The 15453-nt window shown below is 49.5% G+C and overlaps 1 protein-coding gene across 2 annotated transcripts in view; it reads left to right on the top strand.

Moving 5' to 3' along the window:
• The window catches only part of PLXNA4 (plexin A4), a 451572-nt gene extending 436421 nt beyond the window's left edge, over nucleotides 1-15151 (top strand). For both annotated transcript variants that reach the window (XM_024358047.3, XM_024358046.3), the window contains exons 31-33: nucleotides 5311-5461; nucleotides 7882-10439; nucleotides 12392-15151. In XM_024358047.3, the coding sequence (XP_024213815.3) occupies nucleotides 5311-5461; nucleotides 7882-7977 (247 nt within the window). In that variant the 3' untranslated portion in view covers nucleotides 7978-10439; nucleotides 12392-15151. The remainder of the gene's footprint in view (nucleotides 1-5310; nucleotides 5462-7881; nucleotides 10440-12391) is intronic.
• The last annotated feature ends 302 nt before the right edge of the window (nucleotides 15152-15453 follow it).

The following is a 15453-nucleotide window of genomic DNA, read 5'->3' as shown; positions in this document are numbered from 1 at the left end:
CTCCCACTCCCAGAGGAGGTATCCTCCGAGCTTGCCTGGCTCCCTGGAGGGGAAAGTAAAGTCCGGCAGGGCAGACCTCACCTGGGACCACAGCACACCTGATCTCCCACCTCCCCATTCCAAGGAAATTGGCAGCCTGCAGTTGAGGATGATGGTAGAGTGACCTGGCCACGGCTTGGTCACTTCTGAATTTGCTCCCCTGCTGTTGGTCAAATGGAGACAGTCCTCCCAGGACTTTTTACTTAGAGGCTCACTGCTGCGGAGTGTGCTCTGCATGTATTTGGGGAAGGTTTTCTGCACCATCACAACTAAAAAATAGGGCTTACCCTGGCTGGTCCTCTCTTCAGAGCAGGTGAAAAAGGGAAGCATATAAATTCAGGAAGCCTCAATAACTCTTGGTTGAATGGCATAGATGATTCTGCCAGTATGTTGAGTCTTCTAGAAATTCTTTACCCTCCCACTCATCTTTTCATCTGTCCTCCCACCCATCCCCCACTCATCCTTCCATCTAGTCTCCCACCAGTCTTCCCATCTGTCCTCTCACCCATCTTTGCGCCCATCCTTCCACCATCCTCATACTCATCCTCTCACCCGTCCTCCCACCTGCCCTCCCTTCTCTCCTCTCACTCATTCTCTTACCCATCCTCTAACCCATCCTCCTGCCTGTCCTCCCATCCATCCTCCCACCTGCCCTCACTCCTGTCCTGCCATCTATTTTTCCATCTCTTCTCCGATCTCTCCTCCCACCCATCCTCCTACCTGTCCTCCCTCCCACCATCTCCCCACCCATCCTCCCCTCCCATTCCTGCCTCCAAGTACCTTGTAATAATGGTGGTTTGTAGCCCCACTGCGGATTCTCAGTATTCATTCCCCTCATCCAAGAATTTGAGCTTTTGCTTATGGCCAAATCTGGAAAAAGGGAGAAGAGTCTCTTGGTTTCCAATTAGCAGTTAACTACTACCTTCATCTTACAGACAAAACACAACAGTGTCGTCACCATGAAGTGGCATGTTGTGATTAGTTGTAGTTTTTGTGTCATTACCAGTAGCAAAACATTTGCATACTTTAGTAGTGATTTCCTCTGATTTTAACTTGGAAGAGTTGAAAGGTCATCCTTGCAGCAACATTGGCCTCACTCACTTGCCATCAGTCAGCTTTTCAGAAGTAAGTAGAATGGAGTCACAGCAGGCCACTGGGGTTTGGACTAGCGTGTGCCACACATTTGAATGTCATCTATCATGTGTGTCACGGCATGAAAAAAGGTTAAGAATTTTAAATATTTAAATATGCCTCCTATGGAAACCATCCAGTCAAATACATAAAACGGTGACAGTTCACCCTGGGAGCAAGATATAGTCTAGAGGTGAGATATAGACATTTCACTAACATATTCATTAATTCATGGGTCAAACATTAATGGTATCCATCATGAGTGAGTTGGGTACTTGAAATGCATTGAACTTGACCCTTTCTTTGCAGCTCCTGTGGTCAGGGAGGCCACACAGATGCTCAGCAGGCCCCACAAGCATCATAGTGGGGAAGTCAGGGTGTGGGGCCTCGTTCTGCTGGGCCCAGAGAGACCCTCCCATGATTCACAGAGGAAAAGACTTGTGCAGGGCCTTGAAAGGTACATATTGGGAATATCAGAGCATCAGGCTGGAAATATCTTTCATTCCTCCATCTTCATCCTCGAGGTGTGTGGAGGGATGCCAACGCTGTGTTCTTTCCAAAGAGTTTAGGGCATTGGAGACCATCTTCCCAGTCACTACAGAGCTATCCTAAAGGCAGATGTGAGATACGCACTGTCACTCTCTGGGCCCAGGATTTCTGCTGGCATCCCACTACCCCATAGAAATCCACAGACTAGGACCCTGCAGACTGGCCAACAGTGGAGGATGCGGCTCTGTGGGGTGCTGATCTTTATGGCTGCTCCCAGAGGCCTGATGTCAGAACCTCAGGGGTGCTGGCCTCCTCCCTGCTGTGAGCAACTCAGCAAAAAGAACCAGGGAAGGCCAGTGGTGGGACCAGCTCCTTCTTAGCAGGTCAGGCCTGGGGCAGCTCGGAGGGGTCCTGAAGGACTTCCTGGAGATGGGCTCACCTGAAGGCAGAATGCCCACAGGACTGCAGGCAGAATGCCCACAGGAGCAAGTTCAAGCACAGGGGCCCAGGCTCCCCTTTCCCTTCCTCAGTGCACAGCCAGCAGATGAGAATGCTTGTTTAAAGTTCCTTAACAGAGCCTAATTGTGTTCTTCCTGATCAGTAAGGCTTCCCAGTGGAGGAGCCCAGCACTGGGGCCGGCACAACAGGAGTGAGAAGGAAGCAAGGTTCACCTGGCAGAGGTAGTGCCACATGAGTCAGCGTCAGGCACAAGGTGCTGGCTAGGGAGTGGGAGTGGGGGAGCAGGAGGGGTCAAGACAGCATCGACAAAGCCCTGCAGAGAAGATGGGACCACTTAGCAGCAGGCAGGCTTGGGATCAAAAACAGGGTAGACTCTCAGCAAGACTTAAGCCCCACACCCACAGACACTGGGCTGTCAGTGGCCATTCAGCTCAGCTGATTTAGAACTTGCTGAAGATGAGGTCATGCAGTTGGCCCACCTGTCAATAGTATGTGGCCACAGACGTACCCTGATTTGATCCAGCCTCCCCAGTGCAAAGGGAATAGGAAAGAGACAGGAGCTGCCCAGCAAGGACCTGACCTCAGAGAGAGGATGTCTTCAGGAGAGGCATGTCACCCAGTACTTCTAGATGAGATGGTCAGGGCCCCAGCCCTGTTCTACCCTACTCTCAACTCCCTGCCCTCCACCCCAGCAGCTCTCTCTGTCTTTCTCACACACACATATATATACTTCTAGATATTCTCTTTGGAGAAATGGACAGGGCTTTTAGTGCACTACCATGAGGCAAGACACTGTGAAGGCAGAGTGCTGGGCTTCTTTTGTTTCCCCTAGTGATGGTCTCTTCACTGCAGACACAGTGGCCCCTAACCTAGGATTCCTTACACCTCGGGGACTATAAAGGCAGCAAGAAGGTCCCTGGCACTGTTTGCAAAAAGCCTGACAGAGCCACCTGCCTACTGTGAAAGGTTCCACAGCTGGTGAGAGAAATTACAGGAGTCTTTGCTTTTGATGACAGTTATGTCCTTTCCATGGGAACCTGGGTTTTTCACCTGGTCAGAGGCTCTGATTGTGTACAGGTGACAGAGTATACCTGTCTGGTGGAAGCTTGGAACTCAGCTGAGTTACCAGAGTTGCGTGGCTGGCTGCTGGCCATGGTACCAAAAGTGAGTGAGGTTATTTGTTCACGCTTTTTACAAATAAAGCCTGTGAAGATAGCCCTTTACTTGACAAACATAGCTTGCTTGGTAGACATGGGATCCCTAAGGGGACAATGACACAAATCTCCTTGGGAATGGCAAGGTTGGGAGCTACTACTGAAATCTCTGGTGTCCCACTATAAAATGGAACATTGGCATTTATTGCATTCCAGAAATGGTTACAATGAATCAAGTCTCGCTGCAATTTTATACCTGGAATGTCGTTAAATTACTCACAGCCCTGTGTCCTGAGGTACCTGAGGATGTGTTTTGGGGCGGGTCATAGGCCTTGAAGAGAACAGGCTCTTCTGGGGATGGAGCAAAGAAAGCAAAATGAAACAGGAAGGGGTACTGGGCCCTGAGGGTTCTGAAGGTGGAGGAGGGGCGGGGAATGGAAGAAGATGTGAAGGATGGAAATACAAATTAGACGGGGGCAGGGCGGCCTGTCTGAACACCCAGGCTGCTCTGAGAAAGGCCATGTTATTACGCCCTTGGCCTTGTTGCCTGTCTCAGGCTCCTGCCCAGCCAAAATGCTACCAGTTCAGCAAAACAGTCGACAAAGTGTCTGGTATGTGGCCAGGGGAGTCCCCTCTGACCAGCCCCTTCCCTTGCCAGGGAGCACAGCTGTCATCTCCCTCCCTCTGCCTCCCCATTTTCCAGGCAGAACAATAGATCTGCAATCCCAGTACCACTGTGGCTCAGAGCAGGGAAGCCATCCCAGCCCTCACTAGCCCAGGGATGCTCTGGTGCAAATTGAACTGTCATTCCATTGCAGGCCCTTGAGCTGATGACTGGGATGGCACAGGAAAACCATCTCTGCCAGTCTTCACCCACCTCCTAGGCACTGATGGGAACAGTTAGAGGTCAGGGAAACAGCACAAGACTGATGGGGTCCTGGTTGGAGAAGTGAAGGATAGGGCTGGGAAAGACACAGGGCTGGGGTGCAGAGGGAGACGACTGTCCCGGAGCCTCTGACCAAGATTCGAGTTCTGAGAACTCCCAGGGTCTGTCATTGTCACCAATACTTGCACAACCCCAAGAGTGAGTGCCTTTTCTTAAACTTGGTGCCTAGGTGCCTTGCTTCATGCACCCTAGTCCCTGCCCTGCAGACTGTCCTCCCCCATCCCCTCTGATCCTAGGTTTCAGGTTTACTTTCTCCAGCATGGCAGCCACAGGGATTTGGCATGGGCTGGATTGGGCTAGGCTGAGCTGGGCCACCACAAGACCTTGAGGTTTATGATGCCCTCCTGTCATTGCAGTTACCTCTTCTCTTTTATGCAGTCCACAAGCCCAAAAGTACATAGGAGAGGGTGAGAAGTGGCTGTCTTTGGGGACACTGGGCCTTTCAGTTCCTCATTAAGAAACTGCGCAACCCCCCTCTGGTGGGGGAGTTGAGGTTTGGTGCATAAAATGTCAAATTGCAGAAATTAAAAATGTAAATGCTGGCATCTAATTAACCAGTTGACAGCAGTGCACAGCTGCAAGTGACAGTGACTGATTGCCTTCTGCCAGTCTCTCCCTGAGCAGCCTCAGCCCTGCCTCCTCCCATTTAGCCCCCAGAGAGTGGAGGACATCAGAGAAGAGCAACCGCTCGGAAGAGCCTTCGGGCCCTGCTGGAGGAGATCCCTTGCGTCTGTGGGAGGGGCGTTAGAGAAACTCAAGACAGTCTAGACCTCTCTGTGTGGTAGCTGAGAGCAAAGAGGATGCCCGAGTTGGGCCCCTCTGGCTCTCGGTTCCTCTCCTGTCTTGGCCACTCCCCAAATCCCTTCCCTCTATGCCTCCTGCATCCAGAGCTGCAGAGGTCTCTTCCTGGTTTGGACCCAGCAACCCAGATGAGAGAGAGACCACAGTGGTCCCCAGGTGGCCACAGCACAAGTACCCACTACCTGCAGTGCAAGCTGAGCTCATGGCCCCAGACACGGTGCTGGGAGCATCCATCTCTCCTCTACTCCATATGCACGACTCCAGCTTCTCCCTATTTCCATCCCTCCACAGGTATTACTCAGACATAGGGAAGATGCCAGCCATCAGCGACCAAGACATGAACGCATACCTGGCTGAGCAGTCCCGGATGCACATGAATGAGTTCAACACCATGAGTGCACTCTCAGAGATCTTTTCCTATGTGGGCAAATACAGCGAGGAGGTAAGCTTTGCCCTGCTCCAGGCCCATTGGGATGGAAGGGGGCAGAGAATGAAGACAACCCTGCATGCCTCCATGTAAGAGATCATCGCCACAGACACCTCCACCTCTGCTGGGGGAACCACCACTGAGGACCTGGGGCTGTGTTCCAAAGGCTGGGATGCTAGAAACCCTCCATCCCATAAATTCTGCATTCATCCCTGTGCTTCTTAGATATGTAAATAAGTACCTGTTTCTTTTATATTGTCTAATTCTTATTTTCTCTCCAGTATTTCTTCTTTTTTATGTTTTCCACATCTTTCTCTGATCTAACTCTCTTTAAACAGGCATCTCCTCACTCCTATGGGCAGGCTATGTGGTATGGCATTGTATGGTATGATATGGTATGTTGTAGAATAGAATAGAAACAGAATAGAGTAGAAATGAAACAGAAGTGAGTCAAAACAGAATGGAATAGAATAGAATGGAATGGAATGGAACGGAGTAGAATAGAATAGAGTAGAGTAGAGTAGGAATAGAATAGAATAGAATAGAACAGAACAGAACAGAACAGAACAGAACAGAACAGAACAGAACAGAACAGAACAGAACAGAACAGAACAGAACAGAACAAATAGAATGTGTTTTCTGTTTTGTTCCCTCACTGGAAAATCCCACCTGGGGTCATTGCCACTATAGACAAGGCCTTCTTTCTGGCCAGTGCCATGGTGCTTTGGGAGTTTTCTTGCCTATGCATGGGGTCAGGAGCAGCTGGGAGAGAGAGGCCCCTCAGACATCTTCTGGTCAGCCCAGGAAGCTCAGGAAGACACAGGCATGTGCAGGGGCACACACGACACTGCTGGGTAGGAGGAGGCCTGTGTCTTCCTGGGCTTCTAGTCAGCTCTCTTGCCATGGGTCTGGCCATCCTTGGAATCCAAATTCCCTGCATCTGAGCATCAGCATAGCCACCTTCTCTGAGTGGACGGTAGTAAGAGAAGCTGAAGCTTGTGCCCCGAGTTCTCTATTTCCTCCCATCCTCATCACTTAAGGAGAGTCCAGGAACCCCCAGTTAAAGAAGCAGACCCAGCAGGCCCAAGGCCTGGAGTCCTGCAGGCCATGAACAGCCTAATTCTATGGCCCTTACATCATGGGAAAGCCAGTGCTGGGTCCCTTAGGGGAGGGACCCTGATGCCAGTCTGCAGGTTAGTACTGGTCTGGGGCAGAGTTTTCCCCTGCCTGCGGCAATGCAAGGTAATAAGGATGCTATAGTGTGCACCGGTGTAATATTCCAGCCGTCTCATCTCAGAAAGGATTCTCTGTTAGTCTACAAGTACACCTGTCTACCTTGGTGTTTAAATAACCCATCTATGAAATGATGGTGCGTACAAATGACAGTTCTTGGCCAGCTCTATCCTGCTTCCACAATTAAAGAAACATTAACTGGGTCATGAAATCCAAAGCCCTGGGCGCCTCCCTTGAGCCTCCTTCTCATCTCCTTGCCCTCCCTTCTTTTCCCTGCCCCTCAAACTGCAACATCAGTAGGTTCCACCCAATTGTCTAGTGCCTCTTGGGGGGCAGGCCTTGTGTTGACGGTGCTCACAGATGTTATCTGACATCCTCTCCCCTGGAGGTGGATTAGTCATTCCTACATTAACAGTTGAGGACGTTGAGTGTTCAGACAGGTTACCTGTTTGGCCTCAGATCACCAATCTAGAAACTGGCAGAGCCTTTACTCTATCCCTCATCTCCTGAGTCTGAGTAAAATTCTAGCATATTTTTCATCATGGGCCACAATTGCTGGCTGTCATTGTCCTCTGCTAACTGCCTGCCTTCAGAAAAGGCTTTGATAGACATTATCCATTAGGTGTTAATGACCAGGAAATCTTGTAGTCTTACTCTTCTAGGGACATTTGTTTTTTAACAGGCAAAGTGAAAACAAATGACTTTCTAAATGTAGAATTTGGGGCCTCAAGGAGCTGATGGAGAGGATTTTTATTTCTGCGGGAGGAAGGGTGGGATGTCTTAACATCCATGAAATCACATTCCGGCTCCATGCTGAGCACTACGTATTTCCATCGGATATGGAACTAGCTGCTGTCTAACCTGCAGGTAACTGCAGCATCTCGGCCCAGGCGTCTTCAGCAGAGCTTCTGCCCTCTGTCTACCATCTTTTGTAGCCAGTAGAATGCACACAGTCATTCAGACATGACTGTGTGTGCTGGCATCCTGTGCTCACTGCCATGCCGATGCTCACATGCTATGCCTGCCACAACTTCCTGCCCATGCTCCCCAAGTCTCCTCCTACCCTGCAGTGTCCTGTGTGCCCCTGCACATGCCTGTGGCTTCCTGGACTTCTGACCACATCCACACCATCTTTGTGCCTCCTGAGAACACAGACCTGTACACACAAACGAGTAATCTCCCTGTTCTTGGCCCTTCCACAGATCCTTGGACCTCTGGACCACGACGACCAGTGTGGGAAGCAGAAACTGGCCTACAAACTAGAACAAGTCATAACCCTCATGAGCTTAGACAGCTGAGAACCGTCCTTCCAGGGCCGCCCTGGAGGGGGACACACCAAGCCGTGCCTCAGTCTAGATTATCATCTTTACCAAGTGCAAGTTCCGACTGGCATCAGCAGCATCCCCTGAGCAGCGCTGTTTCTCTTTCTCTCTGCCTCTTTCCGTTTCTCCCTCCTTCCTGGATCTCTTCTCTTCCAGTTGCTCTGCCAACACGATTGGACCAAGCCACTGACCCTCAGTTAGTCCAAGAATGGCCAGGCCCATGGCAAGGGAACTGACCAGAAGACGTCAGAGGGGCCTCTATCTCCCAGGTGCTCCTGACCCCGTGCATGTCAGCAGCAGGGTGCAAATAACGAATGAGGAGCCAGGGACAGGAGACGTTTCTGTGCTGCTACTTCACCTTCCACTTTGGCAGCCCCTGCTTTGGTCTGAGCCTTGGCCTAGGGAAGAGGCAAGGAAGGAGTTCAGTATTATCTTTACTGGGAAGACATCACCTGGCTCTCCCTTCCCACAGTTCCACCTCCAGTGGTTCAGCCAGTGGTCTGATCGCTTTGCAGCTGTGAGAAGAAAGGCTACACCTCCTGCATGTGGCTGGAGCAGGGCATGTGTGAGCAGCTGGGAGGTGCTCCTTGAGGCTCCTTCTCCCCAACTGGGCTGGTGTCCGGAGGCTTCCTGTCCTTTTCCAGGTCTCCAGAGGGACCTGCCTGCCCTGCCTGCTCCCCCGCCAGTAGAAAGCCAGGCAGGAGAAAGAATAGCAATTACATTCCACCATGGAGATGCTCCTGACCTTTTCATCTGAATCCTAGCAGCAGAAATGTAACACAGAGGGGGAGAAAAGGAAAGAGAGTTGCATCTACCCTGGAAGCAGAATTTGTTTTCCATTTACCCCCAAATTCAAATGAGTCACAATCATAGTCATAGGTCTAGTCCATTACCAGAGCCCTGAGTGCTGTCAAGAGAAAGCATCTATCTCCACCCTCCTTTGTCACCCTTCATCAAGGGTCAACGTGAAATGCAGAGTGCATCTAGGAGATTCTACCTCCAGCCATCTCCATGGCTCCATCCCCACCATCCTTCCTGAGAACTCCATAGACGGCTGGGGCCAACAGCCTAGTCCCTGTTCCCTCTGCAGAATCCGGTGCCATTGCTATGCAGATGACTTTGTCACTGGGCTGTCCAGACCTCTTTGGGAATGATTTCATCAACATCTCAGCTGTCTCTTTCATCATTCTCCTTCCTCATCTCTTCAGCAGTCATCCTTGAAAGAAACAGACTTAAGCAAAGCCTCACGGAGACAGCCCAAAATGCCAGCCAACCTCAGCCTCCAGCTTGTCAGATCTGGGAGGGACAAAGAGTCGAGCTGATGGGCCTGGCTGGAATTAAGAAGAGGGACATACAAATGACCTTGGCCTTGGCATCCATCTCCCCATCTGTTCTCACATCTACAGATGCACGATTTTAGCCAGGCAGGCAAATGTGTGCCTAGAAGTGGATACTAGGTAAGCAGAGGCTATGGGGAGAGATGGTCTAATGGAGGGTTCTAGGAACCTTTCATCCTAAGGAGACCTTAGGTGCTGTCTGGTCCGGTCTCCCACCCTAAGCAGGAGTCTCTGTTGGCACCTCTGCTCTGGAGTTGTTCACCACTATGGGAGACAAGGAGAAACATCTTAGGTGAGGTTGAGGAGAAGGATTCACAGTCTTGCCTTCACTCCCCAATCCCCCATCAGACATCGTTCCTTGTCACCCACTCAGAATGAGACCCCCTTGGGGAAGAAACCACACCATTTCCAGCAAAGTCCATGGAGCATCCGGTACTTTTAAGAACACTTGCCCCTTTGGATATGAATATGTGCACATGTGTGGGAGCACATGTGCATGTATGTGTGTGTGTGTCTGCCCCAGGTGTAGGCGGAAAGCTCAAAAGGATTTCTTGTCCTTTGTAGGAGGATTTTTGAAGTGTTCCCCTTCTCTTTCCCCTTGCTCCTCCATTCATCCTGCAGCTTCAGGACATTTCAACACTTACTTGCTTTCTATGCTGAGAGCTGGTGGGTGGAAGGAGAGGGCGCTTGTCCATAGGAAATCAGGGTGGTCACCTGCCGAGGCCTGGACCTCGGAACAGGGCATCATGTGACATCGCAGAGGACAGATGGTGGAAAAGACATGAGCAACCTAATGGGAAGAGGAAAATGGGAAACAATGCATTGGAAGAGGAAGAAAATAAATAAATAACCAAAGGTTTTGGCAAGTGCAGTACCAAGTGGAGAAGCTTGACTTTTCTATCCTTGATCATTTTATTCCCTCCCAAGAAGTCAGTCACAGGACCTGGAAGGCCAGAAAGGGTGCATGTGGGAGACGGTCTGAGGAAGTACCTCGGTCACTACAATATTTTTGCACATATAAAGGGTTGGGGAGGAAAGAGACACAAACGTATTTAACACAGATTTGCTGGATGGAAGCTGCGTGTGTGAACGTGTGTATGGGTGAGTGCGTTTTGATTTTTTTTTTTTTTTTTTTTTTTTTTTTTTTTGCACAGTTAAGAGAAAAAATCAAACAAGCAGAAAAAAAAAAAGAAAAAAGACTTACTTATCACGGTTCTGCTGAAGCTTTTATTTTTTACCGGATGATTATTGTTGTTGTTACTTTGGCGGTACAGGACTTTATTTTTTTCCATGTTTTTGTTATAAGAAAAACTTCAAACACCTCAGAGAAATAGAAAGGTTAGGAAGAAAGAGGAGATAAGGACAGACAAATTTTCTGGCTGTCCCCATTTCTCCTGGGGGAGGGGTTTGGGGCTGGTTTGACTTTAATTGGTGGGTGGGTTGTTTCTGCCGCTCTGTTTGCTGCAGTCCCCGTGGCCTGCTTGGGGACTGAGAAATTTGAGCCAGGTATCCAGAGCCACAGCCCATCTTGCTTATAAAAATTATCTTTTGCTGTTTGTTTTCCATTTCTTCCGTTTGGATTCTTGGTGCACGTGTGATATGGTATTTAAAAGCAAAGACAAGCAACATTGTCAAAAAGCTGTCCTTGCCCCCCCCATCCCCCACCCAAATCTTTTTTCCAAACTCCCCCAGGGATCTTCCTTACCCCACTGGCAGAGCAAACATCCAGGGGCTGCCCATGTGGCTTGCGGGCTCCCAGAGAAAGGAATTGGGCCAACTTTGTCCTGTGGGATGGAGGCCCCTTCACGGCCTCCCTCGAGGCAAAGTTAATTTGTAGGGTCACCATTATGTTGAGTCCTGGGCAGACAGAAGGAGAGAAAAGGCCATCTTCCTTACCTTCCCCTCCAACTTATCCCGTACCCTCCCAGGGAAAATGGTACCAGACTGAGCCATCAAAATCACTGACAAAGTTTAGGTGGGAATTTTTGCATGTTGGAGAGAGAAGGGCTTAAGGTAGCAGGGAAGAAGGGGGCTTTGTGGGGTCCTAAATTTTAAGGAATAAGTAGAGGAAGACAAGAAACAGAGTGGTAGGCTGGTCATTTCTCCTGGGCACAAGTCCCCCCGGATGCAGCTTTTGCCCATTCTTTGTCCTTCCCCATAAGGAGAGACCCTGACATTTCTTGGTAGCTGCAAATAGTGCCACTAAGTGAAGGTGGCCATCGTGCCGGTTACTTCCTCAGGAAAATATTTTCTTACCTTCTTCTTTCAGTATGGTTTTAAATTCGGGGACAGTGGATAACCCAAGCGTCCCACAGGCCAAGGTACATTCCAATGGCAGCATGATCCCTGCACCCAAAGCCAGGCCCTAGAGCCTACCCCTTGTGCCCCCACAGCCTGCTAAGTGAGCTTGGGTGCTTGTGAGGAGCTACAGGTGAAAGAGAAGTTATTTTAAATAAATCCCAAAGTTTGAGGCAGACTGTCCAGGACTGTTCCCAGGAAGAAGCAGGAGTTACCCACAGGAAAGGTCTCTGACCTGGTCCCCTCAGGCCCAGCTACCTGCGCCCACCAGCAGTGAAGGTTGATGTACTGGCCCAGCATCTCCACCTCCCCCATGCAACCAGGTCCCTGGTACCGTGTCTCCCGTTGCATGTCTGGCTTCTGCCTGTGCTCCTCCTGCCACGAGCATCCTCTCTGTCCCTCCTCATTCCACCCTGTCTCTCCTGCATGCATAGCCTCTGTCCCAGGGCGATTTATCCACTTGAGTACAGGAGCTGCTCAGACCTCTCAGCCCAGCCCTCTGTGACTGCCCCAGCCCCATCCTACCCCACCCAAAGCTGCCTTCCTGGCTGTAGGAGCTCCCTCGTCTGGCCAAGGCCCTATGGGTCCCCATCTGAGGATCCACAAGCAATGACTTCCCAAATGACCTCCACTGCAAGAAGAATCCTTACCACTGTTTCCAGAGCCGTGAACGATGCTGTGATGGGCCCAGGTCTCAGCACCACCCTCTGTGACCTAAAAAGAAAAGCTCAATTTCCATCTGTCTTCTTTCCCAGGACTAAGGGGATGCAGTAATGTGAAGTCAAATACTTAACCGAGCGAAGGGCCAGTATTGTTATCAGTCAAGGACAAACCTCCCACCTCACAGACAGCCAAGCAGTGAGGGAAAGACAGACAGACACAGGTAAGAAGGTGCTCTGCAGGCACAAGGCCCAGAGAAGCCCCTCTCCGGGAACTTCCCCTGCTCCTTCCAGGAACAGTGAGCCCAGTGAGCAGCCCCAGCCAGCTCTTCAAGGCCTTCAAGGGGTCTTTCCATGACTGAGTCACCTCCAGGAGCTCACCTGGCCCCCAGAGAAGACCTACCCCAGGCAGCTCCGTGCCCTGGCTTCTCCCCATGCCCCAAATCCCCCCCAGCCATCCCTCCTGGTCCTCGTCTACATCAAGGGCCTCTTCCCCTCTTCCTGCCAGCTCTCAGGACAGGTGACTAGGAGGCCTTGAACCCTCAGCCTCTTCCTTTAAAAAAAAAAAAAAACAAAACAAAACTGTGGGCCATTTATTTGGGATTTTGGAGTTGTTTGGTTTTTGTTTGTATATCTTAATAGTTCGAAAGTAAGAAGGGAGCCCTGCTATGGATGTTAAGTCCAAATTACTCGGTTAGTGGGAGCAAAACCTATGACTTCCAAGGGGATGAGGAGAGGCTCAGAGGACAGGAGGAGCCTCCCTCATTGAAAAAAAAATGGGTCAGGACATTCCCTGGATGAGGACAATGCTAGGGGTGGCATCTCACATGGCTGCTGCTATTCCTGGTGCTTCCCCACACTTTTGACAGATGGAGTCCTTCTCCTACCGCCTCCTGCCACCTCACCCTACAGGCATTCTCTATGTAGGAAACAAGAGCCTTATTTTATAGAGTGGGGAGCTGAGACAACAGCCCCAGGTAACACTGACACAGCTCCCGAGTGAGGCTGGGACACTCTGCAAACCTCTCCTCATGGTGCTGAGGGTGGCATGCTCATGACAGGAAACCTAAATGACCACTCCTCTCATTTGGAAAGTAATCCACTGCAGTAAAAGTTTCAGACATGCAAGAGAGAGTTTTTGTTTTGTTTTTTTTACTACAAATTTTTGCTCCCCCATAAAATTATTTTTTTATTAGAGGGAGTATCCAAGTTTTAAAAGTATATAGAATTTTTTGGTTGTAAAAGAAATACATACTCATTAGGATCCCAATTAAATTCCTTGAGTAGACTGGTGCCTACCAGAAAGCAAAGCAAAGTTAAACAAAACGAAACAAAATCCTTCATATACAAAAAGAACTTTCTGTTTGTATTGGCAGAGGTAGTGAGGTGATTCAGGTAGGCTGAAAATCCTGGGTTGCGGGAGCCTCACTTTATTCCATTCCCACCCGCTTTGATGTCTATGCTTGGCTCTCTGGGCTGCCCCTGGTACTGCCGAATCCTACACATCTCTTATCAGCTTTCCTCAAACTTTAAGGAGGCTCTGTGAGGGACGGGTCATGGGAAGACCCAAGCTTTCCCTCCGCCAGGATTGCAAAAGCAAGTAGACTTGGTCTATGCAGCTCATCTTCCAGCAATTTCTTTATTTGGAATTAGAACTTCCTTTGTTAGTATCTTTGATCTTTTGACTCAAGCACATTTTGGAAGGGCTCCCTTACAAAAGTAGAATTTAAAACAGAGGATACAGTTAAAGAGCAACCCAAAGGACGCTTAAGAAACCGAGACCACTTCACCAAACAGGACTAAGGAACACTTTCGTGCACAGAAGTCAGCCGCAATCCAGGCACAGGACGAAGATGGGATACACGTGCTCATCTGTCTGTCCTCCTTTCCTCTCCCTCCCCGACGTTCTAGTTAGCTTGTTGACTTGTTAAACCTTCTGTTCTTAAAATGAAAAGCTAGCTTACCTCAAAGAATCTTGTTTCCATTCGGAAACCAATGATTTTGTGTTTTAGAATGGACAGCCCTCACCTCACCACTCCCTACCTTGGCCTGGTGTCCTTGAGACATACGGTCTTTGCTTAGTCGTGTGTTGGCTGCTTTGAGCAGGAACAAGGCCTCCAGGCCCCGAGGTGGGAAGGAAGGATTGGATGCCACTGCCCTCCTCCCCACTTTAGCATGTAGGGGCCAGCCCATCTCTTCCAGCAGGGTCCTGCTGAGTTACCATAGCAACCAGCAACTCCAGGGTACCACAACAGACAATGGCTCAGCGAGCCGACGTGTGGGGATGATGCAGGGGTTTTGGCCCAGCCAGATGACCCAGAGTTGAGCTTCAAATGCTAGAGAAGGGGAGAAACAGGATGGATGGGTGGTTTAAGGAACTGGCAGGGGTCTTTGAGTCACATAGAGAAGCCGTTGAAGGAGGTAGGGCAGGTTATCTCTGTTCCAGTCACCCCCTTCCAGCCCCATCCCACTTCTGTTTCAAACTAAAGCTCCCACCTCGAACATTGACCCTTTGTTAGAACAAAGCAAAACATATCTTTAGACAACAGTGTTAAAATGAGCCTCAAATGTATGTGGATGAGATCTCTAAGAAGAGGGTCTTCTGGTTTTGATTTTTAAAGAAGAGTATCCTAGTAAAATATTTAAAAAAAATTAAAAAGTTTTTAAAAAGGAAACCTATGCTATTTAAATTGGAGCCCAGTTGTAACTTGGTAAAGGCAAGCTTCTGTACCTTTGTTATAATTAATTGTATACCTGTGTATGTAAATATAAGGCATTCCTATTTTGCAGTTCAGAACAAAAAAAAAACTTATTTGTAATATAGAATAAAGTTTATTAAAAAATAATAAAAATGCAGTTTGGGATTTTGGGTGCTTCTTTATGTGACTGGCTAGGAGGGGCTGGGGGAGAAGGCTGGCTATAAGATGGCAACAGCTTCCAGCATGCAGACACATGGCTGGCACCTTCTCTCTGCAGTTGTGTGACATCTAAACTCAACCACCAGAGATGCATCCTTCTACTTAAGACTCACTCTCTTCTCGGTTGCAAGGCAGCCATCCCGAGGTGGCAACACTTCAAGCCAGGGAGAGTAAGCATGTTACTAGTCAGTGCTGTCAGGAGACAACACTTTCCTAGGCAGCCCAGTCAGTCCCGGAATC

Source organism: Pan troglodytes, chromosome 6 (genome assembly GCF_028858775.2).
Source record: "Pan troglodytes isolate AG18354 chromosome 6, NHGRI_mPanTro3-v2.0_pri, whole genome shotgun sequence".
Classification (NCBI taxonomy): Eukaryota; Metazoa; Chordata; class Mammalia; order Primates; family Hominidae; genus Pan; species Pan troglodytes.
This window is presented reverse-complemented; position numbering and strand designations above follow the sequence as displayed.